The 17,661-nt window shown below is 42.8% G+C and overlaps 2 protein-coding genes across 2 annotated transcripts in view; one reads left to right on the top strand and one right to left on the bottom strand.

Moving 5' to 3' along the window:
- Positions 1 to 17,661, top strand: part of CPB1 (carboxypeptidase B1) — a 28,804-nt gene that overhangs the window by 5,007 nt on the left and 6,136 nt on the right. The window contains exons 5-9 of the mRNA XM_009910849.2: positions 1,937 to 2,038; positions 10,245 to 10,346; positions 12,062 to 12,172; positions 12,271 to 12,361; positions 13,227 to 13,429. Of these exons, the coding sequence (XP_009909151.2) occupies positions 1,937 to 2,038; positions 10,245 to 10,346; positions 12,062 to 12,172; positions 12,271 to 12,361; positions 13,227 to 13,429 (609 nt within the window). The remainder of the gene's footprint in view (positions 1 to 1,936; positions 2,039 to 10,244; positions 10,347 to 12,061; positions 12,173 to 12,270; positions 12,362 to 13,226; positions 13,430 to 17,661) is intronic.
- Positions 13,209 to 17,661, bottom strand: part of NCBP2 (nuclear cap binding protein subunit 2) — a 24,071-nt gene continuing 19,618 nt past the window's right edge. Inside the window, exon 5 of the transcript XR_008462979.1 lies at positions 13,209 to 13,283. The gene's annotated coding sequence lies outside the window, so the exon portion shown is untranslated. The remainder of the gene's footprint in view (positions 13,284 to 17,661) is intronic.

The following is a 17,661-nucleotide window of genomic DNA, read 5'->3' as shown; positions in this document are numbered from 1 at the left end:
CCTCAGTTTAGGAAGGACATCGAGACAATTGAATGTGTCCAGAGAAGGGCAACGAGGCTGGGGAGAGGCCTTGAGCACAGCCCTATGAGGAGAGGCTGAGGGAGCTGGGATTGTTTAGCCTGGAGAAGAGGAGGCTCAGGGGAGACCTCATTGCTCTCTACAACTACCTGAAGGGTGGTTGTAGCCAGGAAGGGGTTGGCCTCTTCTCTCTAGCAACCAGCACCGGAACAAGGGGACACAGTCTCAAGCTGTGCCAGGGGAAGTTTAGGCTGGAGGTAAGGAGAAAGTTCTTCACGGAGAGAGTCATTCATCATTGGAATGTGCTGCCCAGGGAGGTGGTGGAATCACCATCCCTGAAGGTGTTCAAGAGGGGATTGGATGTGGCACCTGGTGCCATGGTCTAGTCATGAGGTCTGTGTTGACAGGTTGAACTCGATGATTTTTGAGGTCTCTTCCAACCTTGGTGATACTGTGATAACTCCTTCAAACTCTTCTTCCTCTTTTCCTTTATTGCTTCTTACTGACTTAATCTCTGTAACCCAACCTCTTATGTCTACTTTCAATTCCAGTGCTGCAAAGAAACTCTGGCAGAAATGCAATGACCAAGCGATCTGCTTCACTTCTCCCATCTCCTCTGCTAAAAACCATGATTCCATTCCCTGCTTCACTTCCAGTTCTTCATCTTCTCTCATAAGCTCTCCCCTCCTCCCTCCTTTTTTTCCCCAGCCATGCTAATTTTTCTTGACATTGTCTCAACCATGTCACTCTTCACATCTTTGCAGTGCCTCCTTATCATCCATTGCATCACAGTTTTTATACTTAAAAGTGAGACATTCTCCCTTTCATGTCTTTCCTTGCAAAAGTCTTTTATGTTTGTAGTGATCATTGCCCAATAAGTATTTTGTACATTTTCAAACAAGGAAATTAGTGTTTCCTTTCCAGGTGGTATCTATACAACATATACAGAACTAACCAATTTTCTCCCATCAGAACTTTCCTTGGGGAAAAAAAAATGAAAGGAAAAGAAAAAGTCTGTCTCCTCTTACAAGGCTATTTAAAAATAAGAACAAAAGCACCTCTGACTCTGCTAATATTGTTGGCAGCCACATCCATAAGGTCAACTATTATTTATAGTATTTCCTTGCCAGTTCCTCTAGATCTGTCTGCTGTTTCCTGTCTTTTTCTTACTCCATTGATAGCTCTTTGAGCATGGAATGCTCTTTTGTGTGGTTATGACAACATTTTTGTGAGCTTCTGAAGGCACCTGTAACAAAGGGAATCTGCTGCAATGTTGAGACAATAAAGGCTGTTATTACTTCCCTTAAATAATAAATAGAATGAAGGAGATATACTTACATATCTGTTGAGCATTGGTGGACTGCTCCTACAAATCCCTGTCCAGCACTTCTGTCAGTAAGTCAAGAATGATGATGAATAAAAGAGGCATGAAACTGAAAAATATTACAACATGTGGCGTATTTAAGGCATTCAATCTACACAGCTTAACAAGAACAATCATTTTCTTTTGTCAGGAGAGTTTGAGGGGTGACAAGGCCATAACTATATAGGGTCAGCATTCAAAGGGGTCCCTGGAGGTGTTCAAGAGGGGATTGGACGTGGCACTTGGTGCCATGGTTTAGTCATGAGGTCTGTGGTGACAGGTTGGACTCGATGATCCTTGAGGTCTCTTCCAACCTTGGTGATTCTGTGTGATTCTGTGTAATCCACCAGCAATATTCCAATGATGGGTTTAGTTAAAGTCATACTAGAAAAATCTTAATTCAGATATATAGCTCCAGTGCAAGTATGGATTCCTGCAAATCTACAAACTGTATGAAATATTAACTCAGACTAGACTTGGCTTGAAGGAAGTGAACTAATTAATTTGGACCTGAGGAAAAGAGACATCACTAAATTTAACCTCCCTATTAACCAGATAGCTGCTTGGACTGCTGACATTGCTGCTCAGAACCCAGACCTCGTCTCTCGCAGCGTAATTGGGGAAACGTACGAAGGACGACCAATGTACCTTCTCAAAGTAAGTGCTTGGATCTCTGGGTGCCAGCCTTTTCCTCCATTAACCACCATGAGATTATGACACTGTGGTAGGTTGAGAGAGGGCTTAGCTCTCCCTCCTCCACAGAGTAAGAAACCACAGCTAACTCAGTCGAAGAGCAAAAGCTATATATTTACAAGCATATATGGAAAGCAGGTTATATATAACACAATATATACAGGTATTTACAATATATACACAGAAATACACAGCAAAGACAAATAACACAACAAAAATCCCTCCCTCAGGGAGGGATCCCCTCCTTGGAACCCCCTCTCTCCCCCCCTTACCTCCCTTTTTCCCCAAAAAGGGGTTAGAGAGAGAGAAAGGCAAGTTACTAAGGAAAAGAGTTGTTAGCAAGCTTCAAAAGCCCATGCAGGATTAGTGTTTGCTTATCTGAAGGCCAAGTCCAGCAGTTCGCAGAAGAAGCAGGCAGGGAGAACAGGCTGAAACACCAAACTCCCCCAACTCCCAAACCCAACTGAACTGAGGAAAAAATTTTCCAACCGCTTCACAATCTAAAGCTGAATTTTTTTTTATCAACCAATGAAATTCGTTTAGAATATCAGAATGTTTTGGTTCTAGTACCAAAAACATTAGCCAGTGTGTTCCAGCAGTGTTTGTTCTTAAAGGCACAGCCTCAAACGACCACAGTCCACCCCTTTCTAAACAATTTCATTGGCTGTTCGTACTGTCCATCCAATCCAGAACAATATTTACAGTTCGTAAGTTAAGTTCATCGTCCATTCCGGCTATACTCAGATGTAGATGATTCAGAAGTCCAAGAAAATCCAAAATCAAGAAAATGGAAAACAGTTTGTCTCTCCGCAGACGAAGCGAAGAAAAAGGGAAACAGGGACTCAGGGACTCTCAGTTGACTCAGGGCTCTCAGGGTTCTCAGGGTTCGTGCACCGTAGATTCCTCAGGGACTCTTTCCTTTGGACGCGCTGTAGCTGTACAACATTCTGAAATTAAACTCTCTCAGCTAAAGTTAAATCTCTTTGTGGAATACACTGAATTTCACCATTCTCCTGCATTACCCAATAAGTGTGACCCGGACCTTCTGCTGAAACCACCCCTCGGACAGGTTTAGCCTCTCCTGAGGGCGAAAATACCCAAACAGTTTTACCTAACAGATTCTTTTCCCTAACAACAGGAACTCTATCACCTTCTACTTTCTGCAGCAGATCAGAATGTGCAGGTCCAGCTCGGTTCACTGAACCTCTACTGTTCACCAGCCAGGTTGCTTGTGCTAAATGTTTCTCCCAGTTTTTCAAAGATCCACCTCCCATGGCTTTGAGAGTGGTCTTCAACAAACCGTTGTAGCGTTCAATCTTCCCTGCAGCTGGTGCATAGTAAGGAATATGGAAAATCCACTCAATACCGTGCTCTTTTGCCCAGCTCTTTACAAGGTTGTTCTTGAAGTGAGTTCCGTTGTCTGACTCAATCCTCTCTGGAGTTCCGTGTCTCCACAGGATCTGTCTCTCCAGACCGAGAATGGTGTTGCGTGCAGTTGCATGTGGGACTGCGTAAGTTTCCAGCCATCCAGTGTTTGCCTCTACCATAGTAAGCACGTACTGCTTACCAGAACGAGAACGTGGTAGAGTGATGTAGTCAATCTGCCAAGCTTCACCATACCTGTATTTGGACCATCTGTCACCATACCACAAGGGCTTAATTCTCTTTGCCTGCTTAATAGCAGCACAAATGTCACAGTCATGGATGACTTGTGTGATGGCATCCATGGAAATGTCTATGGATCTGTCACGAGCCCATTGGTATGTTGCATCTCTGCCTTGATGTCCTGACGAATCGTGAGCCCACCGAGCTAAGAATATCTCACCTCGGTGTTTCCAGTCGAGATCAAGTTCAGAGTCCTTGTCTACTTGAGAAACTCTTGCAGCTAGATCTGCCTGATGGTTGTGCTGCTGTTCCTCAGTAGCTTTGCTCTTGGGAATGTGAGCATCAATGTGTCTCACTTTCACTGGAATTCTCTCGATTCGATCAGCAATGTCTTGCCACAGTTCAGCTGCCCAGATGGGTTTTCCTTTCCTCTGCCAGCCATTCTTTTTCCAGTTCTTTAGCCAACCCCATAGAGCATTGGCTACCATCCATGAGTCGGTGTAGAGATAAAGCTTTGGCCATCTCTCACGTTCAGCCACGTCGAGAGCTAGCTGGACAGCTTTTACCTCTGCAAACTGACTGGATTCTCCTTCTCCATCCTTCGCCTCTGCAACTCGGCGTGTTGGACTCCACACGGCAGACTTCCACCTTCGCTTGTTCCCGACGAGACAACAGGAACCGTCTGTGAACAAAGCATATTTCTTTTCATCATCAGAAAGGTCATTGTAAGGAGGAGCTTCCTCAGCACGAGTTACTCTCTCCTCTGGAGGTTTAGCACAGTTGGTATCTTCAGGCCAACTTGAGATCACCTCCACCAGACCAGGTCTTTCAAGATTTCCCATTCGAGCTCTCTGTGTTATCAGGGCCATCCACTTGGACCAGGTGGAATCTGTGGCATGATGTGGTGTGGAACCTTTGCCTTTGAACATCCAATTCAAAACTGGCAATCTGGGAGCTAAGAGAAGTTGTGACTCAGTTCCAATTACTTCAGAAGCTGCTTTCACTCCTTCATAGGCAGCTAGAATCTCTTTCTCTGTTGGAGTGTAATTAGCCTCTGAACCTCTGTAACCTCGACTCCAGAAACCAAGAGGTCGTCCACGTGTCTCACCTGGAGCTTTTTGCCACAAGCACCAGGTTGGACCATTGTCACCTGCAGCCGTGTACAAAATGTTCTTAATGTCTGGACCATCTCGCACAGGTCCCAGACCCACTGCTTGGACTACTTCTTGCTTTATCTGGTCAAAGGCTGCTTGTTGTTCAGGTCCCCAGTGGAAACTGTTCCTCTTTCGAGTCACATCATACAGAGGTTTCACAATCTGACTGTATCCAGGAATGTGTAGTCTCCAAAATCCCACTATCCCCAAGAAACGCAGAGTTTCTTGCTTGTTGGTGGGATTTGCCATGGTAGAGACTCTATTTACCACATCCACTGGAATGTGTCGGCGTCCATCCTGCCACTGCACTCCCAGAAACTGGATTTCTGTGGTAGGACCTTTCACTTTGTCTCTCTTGATGGCAAAACCTGCATTCAGGAGAATGTCCATGATTTTGTTACCTTTCTCGAAGACTTCCTCAGCAGTTTTACCCCAGACGATGATATCATCGATGAACTGGATGTGTTCTGGAGCACCACCTTCCTCCAGAGCATCATGGATTACTGCATGACAGATGCTGGAGCTGTGGATCCAGCCCATTGGCAGTCTGTTGAAAGTGTACTGGATTCCTCTCCAGGTGAAAGCAAACTGAGGCCTGCATTCCTCTGCTATGGGAATAGAGAAGAAGGCATTAGCAATGTCTATGGTAGCATACCATTTGGCCTCTTTGGATTCCAGCTCATACTGGAGTTCCATCATATCTGGTACTGCTGCACTCATAGGCGGAGTTACTTCATTCAGGGCTCGGTAGTCCACTGTCAGACGCCAGTCTCCATTCGGCTTTCGCACAGGCCACACTGGACTGTTGAAAGGTGAATGAGTTTTGCTGATGACTTTCTGACTCTCCAACTGACGAATCAGATTCTGAATGGGCAACAAAGAGTCACGGTTGGTTCTGTATTGTCTGTGATGCACAGTCCGAGAAGCAACCGGCAACTTAATGTCCTGAATCTTGTGTTGTCCCACAACTGCAGAGTCATCAGAAAGCTCAGGTCTAGCAGACAGCTTCAGTTTTTGTCCATCAATTTCTACAGAAGCTACTCCAAAAGCCCATTTGTAACCTTTAGGGTCTTTGAAACGCCCTTCTCTCAGAAAATCAATTCCCAAAATACAAGGTGCATCAGGTCCGGTCACAACTGTATGCTTTTTCCATTGTTTACCAGTTAAGCTTATATTAACCTCCACTTTACTTAACTCTTGAGATCCACCAGTGACTCCCAGAATAGTTATGGACTCCGATCCCTGATAATTTGATGGCAATATGGTGCACTGAGCTCCTGTGTCAACCAAGGCCCTGTACTTCTGAAAGTGGGAAGTGCCAGGCCACTGGATGTACACATCCCAATAGATTCTGTTATCTGTATTACCCCTCTCCTCCCCCTGGCGGGAGGCAGGGCACCCCTAGTTATGGGGAACATGTCCACAGGTGCAACGAGCACACTGTGCAGTGTTAGAACTGGAGCCACTGTTGGAGCTACTAGAGTTGTCCTGGGGAACTGTAGAAGTAACAGCTACCCTTCTGGTATTGCTACCTCGGGTTCTGCCACTTTGCAGTTCTCTCAGTCTCCTGAAAAGATTAGAAGTTGGTTGACCATCCCACCTGTTCATGTTCTCACCAAACTGATCACGCAGGGTAATCCAAATAGTCCTACGTGACTGCCTTGGTGGTCTGTTTTGGTTTGATCTGTTTTGGAATGACCTCCTTGGAGGATGTCTATTCCTCACAGATGAAACCTGTACCCACCTGGAGGAAGAATTGGAATCATCTCTTTGTGCCAATTGGGAGATGGTGTTTTTAAATTCATCCTTCAGCTCTTTCATGCAATTCTCCAGTTTTCCAGACAGAGTTTCAATGGCTGAAACCAAAGAAACACGTGTCATGCTATCATCCAATTGTCTCAATTGATCAGTGAATTGGCCAACCGTAAGAGGAGCTCCACCATAATTTCTTGCTACAATTCTGCTTGCCAGAATGTTTGCATAATTAGAAGGAGCAAGCTTGATGAGCTTTTTAGTAAGACCATTTCCTACAGGAACATCATCAGGATTCAGAGATTCATGTTCACCATAGAGTACCTCTCTAACAGCAAATTCTCTCAGACGCTTGATTCCCTCATCTATGGTAGTCCAGGGCTTAGGATTCCATGGAAGATCATCTCGGGAAGGGTATCTCATGAGAACCGCCATTAGAAGGCGTATCCACAGATTAACCTTACCGAGAGCCTTGCCTAGATGTCTATCTATTCCATTATCCTTCGAGAGAGTTCCTAGCTGGGCTGCTGACTTGTCTCCAACCATTAGAGCTGGAGCACCTGTATCATAGCATCTACCAAGCCAAGCGAGAACTGGCTCCTTATCTGCTCTGAGATAGTCTTTTCTCACATTTCTAAGCTCCTCACGTGGTGAAGAGCAGTCGGTTATGTCATCTTGTTCTTGCTCCTCTGCCTCCTGTTCCTCAACTTGTGGTCCCAACAACCTCTCAAAGATCCCTTTAAGCTGAGAAGCACCACCACTAGCTGCTGTCCTACCAAGAGATGCATCTCGATCCTCTGATGATCTCAATAACTCAGCTATATTTTTAAGACAAATTTTTTCTTCCTCCCCAGCAGAAGAATCTTGCTGTGCATCCCCGTCAGCTCCTGAATCAGCTTTAGTCTTACCCTTCCTTGTTGTTAAAACTGCTACTTGCTTTACTGGAGCTGTGTTTGGGTTTCCAGCTGCCTTATTATCAGAAGCTGATAAGCTTTGAGACAGATTAGTTGCTTTGGAGGACGCTTCCGCTCCTGCCATGGAAGAAGGAGGAAATGACTTTGCCTCGTTAATGGTGGCTGCCTGGGACACAGGAGCCGCCATGTTTGGGGCTACTGTAGCCCCTGGCTGCATGCCAGAATCATCACCATTGCTATTCAGAGCTGCCTTGCCGATTGACTTTTTAGCTTTATCTTTAACTGACACAGATTCTCCATTATCATCCTCACTGGATGTTCCTGAAACAGAGCTAGGGTGGCGTTTTCGTCTCTTAACCCTCCGTTTTATAACAAAACATGCCTTGGACACTTTTTTCTCCCGGTACAGTGCTACCAACAAATACACATTAATTATCATCATCAGCAGGACTACACACATCAAGAAAATCAGCTTTGGATCCCAGCCATCACTTAAAATTACCCTTTCACTGAGCGGAATCTTAAACTCTTTTATCTCAATAGGGAGTGTGCTAGATGTAACATTCCTGCACTTTTTAACATAAAAGAATTCCAGGCACTGATCATACAGAAGCCGAATCTTGTACTTAAACCACAAATATAATTTTTGCATTATATATTTACCTATCTTATCGATAATCATACCCAGGCAATACTTGTAGATCAATACACTGAAGACCGAGAAGAGCAGACGCTCAAAAAGCCAAAACACCTTCATGTTTGCTCGTTCGACTTAAGCAAGCAATAAATCAAACTAATTTGTCAGCAAGCCCCACGTTGGGCGCCAATAAATGTGGTAGGTTGAGAGAGGGCTTAGCTCTCCCTCCTCCACAGAGTAAGAAACCACAGCTAACTCAGTCGAAGAGCAAAAGCTATATATTTACAAGCATATATGGAAAGCAGGTTATATATAACACAATATATACAGGTATTTACAATATATACACAGAAATACACAGCAAAGACAAATAACACAACAAAAATCCCTCCCTCAGGGAGGGATCCCCTCCTTGGAACCCCCTCTCTCCCCCCCTTACCTCCCTTTTTCCCCAAAAAGGGGTTAGAGAGAGAGAAAGGCAAGTTACTAAGGAAAAGAGTTGTTAGCAAGCTTCAAAAGCCCATGCAGGATTAGTGTTTGCTTATCTGAAGGCCAAGTCCAGCAGTTCGCAGAAGAAGCAGGCAGGGAGAACAGGCTGAAACACCCAACTCCCCCAACTCCCAAACCCAACTGAACTGAGGAAAAAATTTTCCAACCGCTTCACAATCTAAAGCTGAATTTTTTTTTATCAACCAATGAAATTCGTTTAGAATATCAGAATGTTTTGGTTCTAGTACCAAAAACATTAGCCAGTGTGTTCCAGCAGTGTTTGTTCTTAAAGGCACAGCCTCAAACGACCACAGACACTTATTAAAACACTAATGACACTAAGACAGTGACATACATTTTGTATAAAATCTCACACACTTTTGTTCTCTACTACTATGATTTTTTTCAGCTTTTAAGAGTATTTTTTTGTTTAAAGAGGCATATCGAATTGTTAGAAGTTCAAACACAAAGTCAGCCACAATCCTGAGAGAGATTTGAGTGATCATCTGCCTTTATGTTCTCTCCATCTGTTGTTTGCAATCCTATCTACTCTAAAAGGATCTATAAATGTCAGTCTCTCTAGTGGTAAACAAGAAATTGCTTTGTCTCTTCCTCACATACAATTTTGTGCTGGTTTTTGCTGGGACAGAGTTAATTGTCTTCACAATAGGTAGTATGGAGCTATGCTCTGGGTTTGTGCTGGAAACAATATTGATCATTCAGGGATGTGTAGTTACTGCTGAGCAGTGCTTACACAGTCAGGGCTTTCTCTGCTTCTCACCCCACCCCACCAGTGAGTAGGCTGAGGGTGCACAAGAGGCTGGGAGAGGACACAGCTGGGACAGTCAACCCCAAACAACCAAAGGGATGTCCTATATCATACAAAGTCAGGCTCACTGATAAACTAGAAGGAAGAGGGTCTGGGGGGTTGTTGCTTAGGGTCTGTCTAGGCAATTGTTTTCATTGGCATCACTTGTCTTGAGTTTTATTTCTCTCTCCTTGTTGTTTTCATATTATATTATTATTATCACTGCTACTGCCTTTTCCCCCCCTTTTTGCCAATTATTAAACTGGTCTTATCTCAACCCATAAGTTTTCTCACTTTTACTCTCCTAATCCTCTTCCCCTATCCCACTGGGGCAGGGAGGGAGTGAGCAGCCAGATGGGGTTAAACCACAACAACAACTTCTTCTGCATAACTCTTATGAAGAAATAAGATACAATGTGCTAAGTAAAGGTGAAAGGATAAAGGTTACCTACCAAAACTGCATGAGCATTTACAATAATCTCTCACTGAAGTAAGCAAGACCAACTTTTAGAGACACTACAGGAAGTAAATCAACAATACAGAATAATCAAATAATTGAAGGGGGAGGCTTATCTACACTAATAACAAAGAAATTATTTAGAGTCTGTTGTTTTAGCACGAAAGTGATGGCCACCTAAGGGCTAAGAGCACTCCATAGATTTAAATTAATCAAGGAATGCCATAATTGTATAAAATTGTATTGTATACTTTTCAGGTCAGCAAGCTGACTGCCTCGTTCTGCATGCAAATTATTTTGTTCAATACCTGGTTTTTTGTTTGGTTGGGTTTTGTGTGGTTTTTTTTTCCTTAGGTGGGAAAAAGTGGTCCAAATAAGAAGGCCATCTTTATGGATTGTGGGTTCCATGCAAGAGAGTGGATCTCCCCTGCTTTCTGCCAGTGGTTTGTGAAAGAGGTCAGTAAGCTTAATGATGAAAAAAATATTTTACTAGATGTCACTGTGTTTAAGAAAATCTTAAGTGAGCAGCAAGAGCTGAGAGCCCTGCAGATTGCCATTCCACTTTTAAATAAGGCCACTGCACATTGCCTTTTTGCCTTTAAACTCTTGTCCACACAACCTTTCTCTCGCCTCCTATGGTTAGGGTCTAACTTCTCAAACCAAATCTTAATGGTTGGACCTGGAACCTTTCAGCAGTGTAAGACTGTCCCAAAGCATGTGTAAAAGGTATTGACAAACACAAGGGTTATTTACTCAGTCTATAAATTGATTTTTGCACTTGTAGTCAGAGAAAGGGGACAGACAAGCATACAGATCTAGTAACAGTATAAACATAGTCGTGCTCTTTACATAGCCATACGGAGTAGGGAATAAGGAAATCCAAGGGCACACCAGAAGGCATCTGAATGCACATCAGGACAGCTGTCTTCCTACAGCATCAGCTGCTGCATTCCCTGCAACCAGCTTTACTCAGTAAGGGACAGAGGGAATAGAAACCTACCCTCAGCTAAGCACAGTGTGCATTAGGGAAATGTACCCAAGAGTGGAGAAAGGCTATAGATGAAGCTCCCTAAACTCCCCTCAGGAAGAAGGAAATGCATATACATCCCTTTGAGCTGCCACTTCCAAGTTGTATGGAACAGCTGCTAAAACATGAAAGCATACTCAGGAAAGAGGTAAAATCAGCTTCACTTCAGGCAGGGATACTTTGGGCCTTGAATTAATTTTATCTCCTTTGTGTTTTCCTTCTCCTCACTACCAATATAAAGAAGGTGAGAGTTATCAAATGCTGCACAGCCTTCTCTACACAGAAGAGGTATATTCCCCTTAAGCAGGGGAGATCAATGAATTTAGCAGAACAACTCACTGATTGAATCTTAAATTTTGTAAGAATTCCTGCTGTAAGATAAAAAAAACCAACAAGCTGAGAAGCAACAGCTGGGGTTTAAAACCCAAACAAAAGAAAGCCAAAGTACGTGAGTGAGCCACACTGGCAGAGGCACTGGTGCCAAGTATAATCTCAGTCTTATCAGACAGCCATGCGGTTTTGTGTAGGGAGCAGTGGAAATTGAAAGTGACATCTCAGTGGAGTCGATGGGAATGTGATTTCATTATCTCCTAATGAGGCTGCAGACAGTACGTGCTACCATTTGTCTCTTAGCAATTCACGTCACTACAGCTGTCATTTTCACTGTCTGGTCACTTAATTCATGGGGAATACCTGACACCAGCAGTGGCTCTGCTCAGTAGATCCAAGTGTGGATAGGCACAAGTGCTTTCAAAGTGTGGTCTTCTGAGCACCATCATCGGTTCACTTGGGATTGCTTCTAGACATAAAAGTAAGAAAACCTAGAGAAAAACATGAGCAAGACAGATTCTTATCTGTATCTCAAAAAAAAGCCCAAACAAGAAAACAAAAACCCCAAACAAAGCAAGCATAAACATAGAGTCACAGAATCAACCAGGCTGGAAAAGACCTTCGAGATCATCGAGTCCAACCTACCACCCAACACCTCCTGACAACTAAACCATGGCTCCAAGTGCCACATCCAGTCCCCTCTTGACCTGGATGACTTTGCCCACCACATGTATTAATTCCAAGCTTTTAAATACACAGAGGAGATACAGACCTGTGAATACATCATCAGCTTCTTCTACTTTTCTCCAACTAGGCTGTTGAGACCTACAGAAAAGATACTGTCATGACCACACTTCTCAACAACTTGGACTTCTATGTTTTGCCTGTTGTTAATATTGATGGTTACATCTACACTTGGACAAATGTAAGTACATTCTTCTTTCTCAGGAAGAAGATTGCTGGAAAAGCCAACTGTTAGAGCTTTCTCTTAGGTTTGATCTGTGTTTCACTGCACTGTTTCAGAACCGCATGTGGAGAAAGACACGCTCTAAAAATGCTGGGACCAGTTGCATTGGTACAGACCCCAACAGGAATTTTAATGCTGGCTGGTGCAGTAAGTGTCATCTAAAAGTAGCTGCAAAGCAGTCATATAGAACCACAGTAGTCAAGATACTTAATTATTAATTTTCCCTACCTGGTGATAGGCCAGCTTATGCTTGAGTGAAGAGCACCAGCAGAGCGTTGTGGGGTAGCTTGTGTTCAATTTTTTGAGCAGTTTTGGACAAAAAACATACTTTGGTTACTAGTGCCATCAGTATGATTACTTCTGTGAACATACAACACACACACACACATATGTGCATATATAAACCCTGACATATATATACACACACACACATGCAATACATACACACACGCAGATGCAATACATACACACACGCAGATGCAATACATACACACACGCATATGCAATACATACACACACATATGCATTACATATACATAAATGCAAATATAACTATATATGTAGACATATATATAACTGTAAATACACCCCTCTATGAGCTCAGAGCAGAAATCAAATAAGTTTTCTTTTGGTTTGCATTACTGAGTGGAGAGGGTTTCTTTTGAGTGATTTCTGCTCGGCTGTTTCCTAGAAGCGTCTTAGAAAAGGGGGAATATGGAAGTAGAGGACTGGTAAGTACTGAAACAAATCAATATCCCTAATCACTTACATAATGCAGGGCTTTCCATCAATACTCATGTTTTCCCAACTATGCACACTGTACAGGGCATATTTATTTAATGCTGTGTCAGCTTGCCCAGGGTCTTAACTACGCAATAAAATATTCTCTCCTCTGATGTGGCACGTGTGTCAGCAGGATTTCCAAGGCTTATCTGCAGAAGTGGTATAACATGGATCTCCTAACCACCACATTTTTTCATTAAATACTGATTAAATTTACCTTTCTTCCCAGCCATTGGGGCCTCAAAATATCCATGTGATGCTACATACTGCGGCTCTGCACCCGAGTCTGAAAAAGAGACCAAGGCTTTGGCTGATTTTATTCGTGAACATCTTTCTACAATCAAGGCATACTTGACGATTCACTCCTACTCCCAGCTGCTACTGTTTCCTTATTCATATACTTACAAATTGCCATCAGATTATGAGGAACTGGTAAGTCCCTTTGTCATTCTGACATAATGAAAAGAATAAGTAAAAATCATCACTTGCTATTTAGGTCCATTTAACTTTAAGCAGTTTCTTTAACATCTGGAAAGAATCTGTGCTGCCAGTTTCTGACAATGCATTGGTCTTTCATAGCAAGAACAAGGGAAACCATGATGGCTTCAAGATAATTTAAGCACAGGGCAAATTTAAGAGCCTTATTTAATTTCTACACACACAATGAACCTGCCACAAGGTCAGGTTTGTCTACCAGTCATGCCATACAGAAATCCACTATGCTGTGCAGCACTGCTTCTTCCTCACTCAGGAGGTTGCTGTGTATGTAGCTGTCTTGGTCCAGAGAGGGAAAGAGACTCAGTTCTTTCACTGTTGTGAAATTAGAGGCGCAAACGAGGCCAAAATATCAACAGCTAGGCTATTTATTACATAAATAAAGTGGAAAGAAGAAGGGGAGAGGAAGAAAATAGGGAGAGAGAGAGAAGAGGAAAGGAATTATATTACCACACCCCTCACCCCCCCAAGACAGTTTGAGTCTGTGGAGGAAAGGTGCTGCAGGAGATATTGGGTTTGTAGAGAAACGGTGCTGAGGCTTTGGCTGGAGAAGAGATGTGGTCCTCTGGGCAGCCTCTTCAGCTCCATGAGTTGCAGCAGGCAGAACTTAGGACACGGAGAGAGGGTTCAGCCTGCTTCTTCCAGGCTCCATGGCCTCTTTTCTCCGGAGCAGCACTGTCCCGGGCTTTTCCTTCTCTCGCGCTTTCCTTCTCAGCGGCATGGTCCTTCTTCTGTGTTTTCCTTCATCTCTGTTTTTCTTCTGCCAAGCCAGTGGTGGCTCAAGTCTTTTATACAGTTTTTAGTCCTTAGGTATGTGTTCAAGTATTGTCCCTCAGGAATTCAGGGGCCAGGAAATCATCCTTAGGTAAATACCCAGCTATCGTTCCCCAGGAAATCTTTCTGTGCATTCCTGTGTGTTTGGGCAGGGGTCTGGATGGAGGGGGGAGGCCTCCACCTCTTCCTTCTCCATCTACCTGCCCACACACTCATTACACATCAGGAAACAGGTGGTGAGTCCATTGTCTCACCATCCTCCCTTCCTGGGGGAATCTGATAGCTGGAAATGATCTTGTCCTGAAGGCGTGATGGCTGGGTCCTTGGGCCATTGTTGTAGGCCAGCTGCAGTCCGGTTATCCTGTGTTGGGGCACATCTTGATTCATGATGTAATCACAAGGTGATTTGCATCCAGGATTGGTAGACAGGATTCCTACAGTAGCCATAACACATTGCATAGAAACATTATGCACATCAAGCTAAGGGCTCAATAGATTGTAATAACTACTAATTTACTCAAACAGTATCATCAACAGCAGTCAAGGATCTCTGTCTACCACTTGCTTAGCTGTCACTGAGGTAAAATAGTGCAACTCCCATCAACAGAGGTGCAGTTTTTGTCAGAAGTATACTTAAAGACAGATACAAGATAGGCAAAAAGTCTCAGTTCTGAGGCCTTTTCAAGCAGGCCTGGATGCAAACACAGCCTTTATTTGGAAGAGGAGGATAAATGTAGTGCTTTAAAGGACAATGCCTCTTTTAGTCATCCTAGAGAAGGGCCACACCTAATAAAATAAAAATAATCTGCAGGGGTTTTGGGTTTTATTTTTACTCCTTAAAAACCAAGAGAAGGGTTAAAAGTATTAAATGCATATAAAATTTGCCAACATTTTATAAGGAGGAAAAAAAACCCCAAAATTGTGAATAACAACATTACTTCAGTTCTCTGGCATATTAGCAATTAGAAGCTGTTGGCAAGGAAAACAACAGAGCAAAACAAAACAAACAAATCTCTTTCCTAGATGCTGCCAAAAGTCCAAGGCAACAACACTGTGTCTTGCTTTGCTGTGCAGGTTTGACAGATTTATGAGTGCTCCCAGATAGATGTCATGATTCTGAAGCACAAACACAAACTGGGGCCAACAGTGAAGTTTCTTGTTAGGTTTTGGGTTTTTTTTTACAGTTTAAAACACAGTATGAAATTAAGATGAAGATTTTGTTTTCTTAATGTGTACTCCAGAGATTTTTAATTGTAGCTATTGCAGGGAACCGTGGTAATTTCTTGTCTTCAGTTTTCACAGGAGCTTTGCACTCACACACTGCAGCTCAATCTAAAGTAATAAACCAACACAATCCCCTTGAAGCTGCTTTGTTGTCAAGATCACACAGTTCCCATGTGTTAAAAATTTGCATGACATTCTGCCTAATTTTTTGAATCAAGAGGAAATTGTGAGGAAACTCAACTAAAAGTACAGCATGCTTCTCACAGAATTAAATGGAAACCGTTTACAAGGACAGCTTGTTTTTAAATCAATCCATAACAATAAGAAAGAACCTATGTGCTTTCCTAAGTTTTCAAATTCTGCTATCAAAGGACACTTTTATACCAGCACTATTTTACTCTAATCCACTGTAACATGTAATGAATCAGCCATACTGAGGTTCCACAATTTTTTGTGCCTGAAAAGGCTCTTTTTCTGCTATAGAGGATGATTCTGCTATTACCATGCAGCATGAAAAATAAACAGCTCAGGAAGGCAGGCTATATATTTCTCTTCATTCATTTGCTTTCACTTTGTAAGTTAAGTCTTTCCAATATCCTACATTTTAAATTGGGCATGCTGCTCCCAGAGGGAATTCCATTATTTTCCACTACAAAGCATTCACAAATCTCACCGCCATGACGAGGTGACCTTATGAATGTTTTTCACATCTTAATTAAGGGAAAATATTTCCTCCATTGGTCATCCCAACAAAAAGACAGCAGGATCACAGAGGTGTAGTATCTGGTTTTAACAAGGGAAGACTGCTTGCCAAAAATCCTTCTTTTGGAAAATGAGATCAGAGTATTACCCAATCAACATTGCCTGTAGTTGGGATAATTAAACAGAAAGGGCCTAATTCGCCTCCATTTTCAGTGAGTTAAATAGAAAGACTGACTTCAACAGGCTCTGGGTCAGGTTCGAAAGTGCAGCTTTTCAGGTTACTTCAAATAACTAAACCACATTCATTTAAGCTGTGACTAAAGAAAAGTTAAGATTTTCAATCAATAAGTGCACTTGCTTGAAAGGAGAGAGCTACACAAAGAGGTACTACTTGGTACGCCAGTTGTTGTGGTTTGTGTCCAAAAGTTTTGTCCAGACTTCGAGAAATGCTGAGGAATGAGAATCTCATCTTTCAATATAAATTCTTTGGGCAAATAAAAGGATCAATAAATCACTTTGCAACTGAAGAAGCAAAATTTACAGTGCCATTATCTTATCTTCGATGTTATTTTTACTCTGACAGCTCTAATAAATTAGAGGAAATAGTTGCAATTTCTTATCGCCTTCGGTGAGCAACTGGACATGTGCTGAAATAAGACCTCACATGTCTGCTTATCATTAACAACATTTTGCTCCACTGCATTCAATTAAAGGTAGCATAATACCATTGGCTTATGTTGCATTCCAGTGCCTGAGATATAGGAGGGTCTGAAAATTGAGTAATTGAGATTGACCACACTAAGCCTGCAGGAGAGAAAGATCTAGAGAGTATTTTCCTGCAAGCATACTGAACAGCATGTCCTTGGGGCTCAACCCCCTTTTTCTGTTCACAGCCTGAGGAAAGCACCAGAAGGTATAAAACTGTTCTGATTTTCATTCCTCAGGTAGAGCAGGGCACTCTGAGAATCCCAGACATCCTTTATGCTCCACTAAAGCCTATCAGAACTACCTCCAAGTTATTGTAATTTATTTGAGTCTGGGATTAGAACTATCCTTCAACCACTCCTGGCCCTGGGCTGTGAAACATGATGACAGTCATGTGTCCTTCCCACAACTTTCCACTCGTTTTCCTTAGATAAAAAACTCTCCTTCCCTAATTCAGGGTTATTGTTTTGTTCTCCTCTACCCCTCTCTTCCCATCCTGCATCTCCCCCGGGCCCAGGTGTTGCACAGAACTTTCACTGTTACCCAAACAGAACTTGAAAAACAAAAATAAAACCACCCAAGACAGGAAAATCTAGGTCAATAATGTCTCAAAAAGTTACACAATATCCTTGAGATGACACCCTGACACAAATATGTACTCCTTTTAGTGAATCACATTTTGCCTGCTTCATAATCCTCTTGGCTCATTCTTTGCTATACCCTGGAGTGTTACCCAGCCCACAGAATACATGCTTGAATCCATC

This window comes from Dryobates pubescens, chromosome 32 (assembly GCF_014839835.1).
Source record: "Dryobates pubescens isolate bDryPub1 chromosome 32, bDryPub1.pri, whole genome shotgun sequence".
Taxonomy (NCBI): Eukaryota; Metazoa; Chordata; class Aves; order Piciformes; family Picidae; genus Dryobates; species Dryobates pubescens.
Note: the sequence above shows the minus strand (reverse complement) of the source record. Positions and strands in the feature narration are given on the sequence as shown.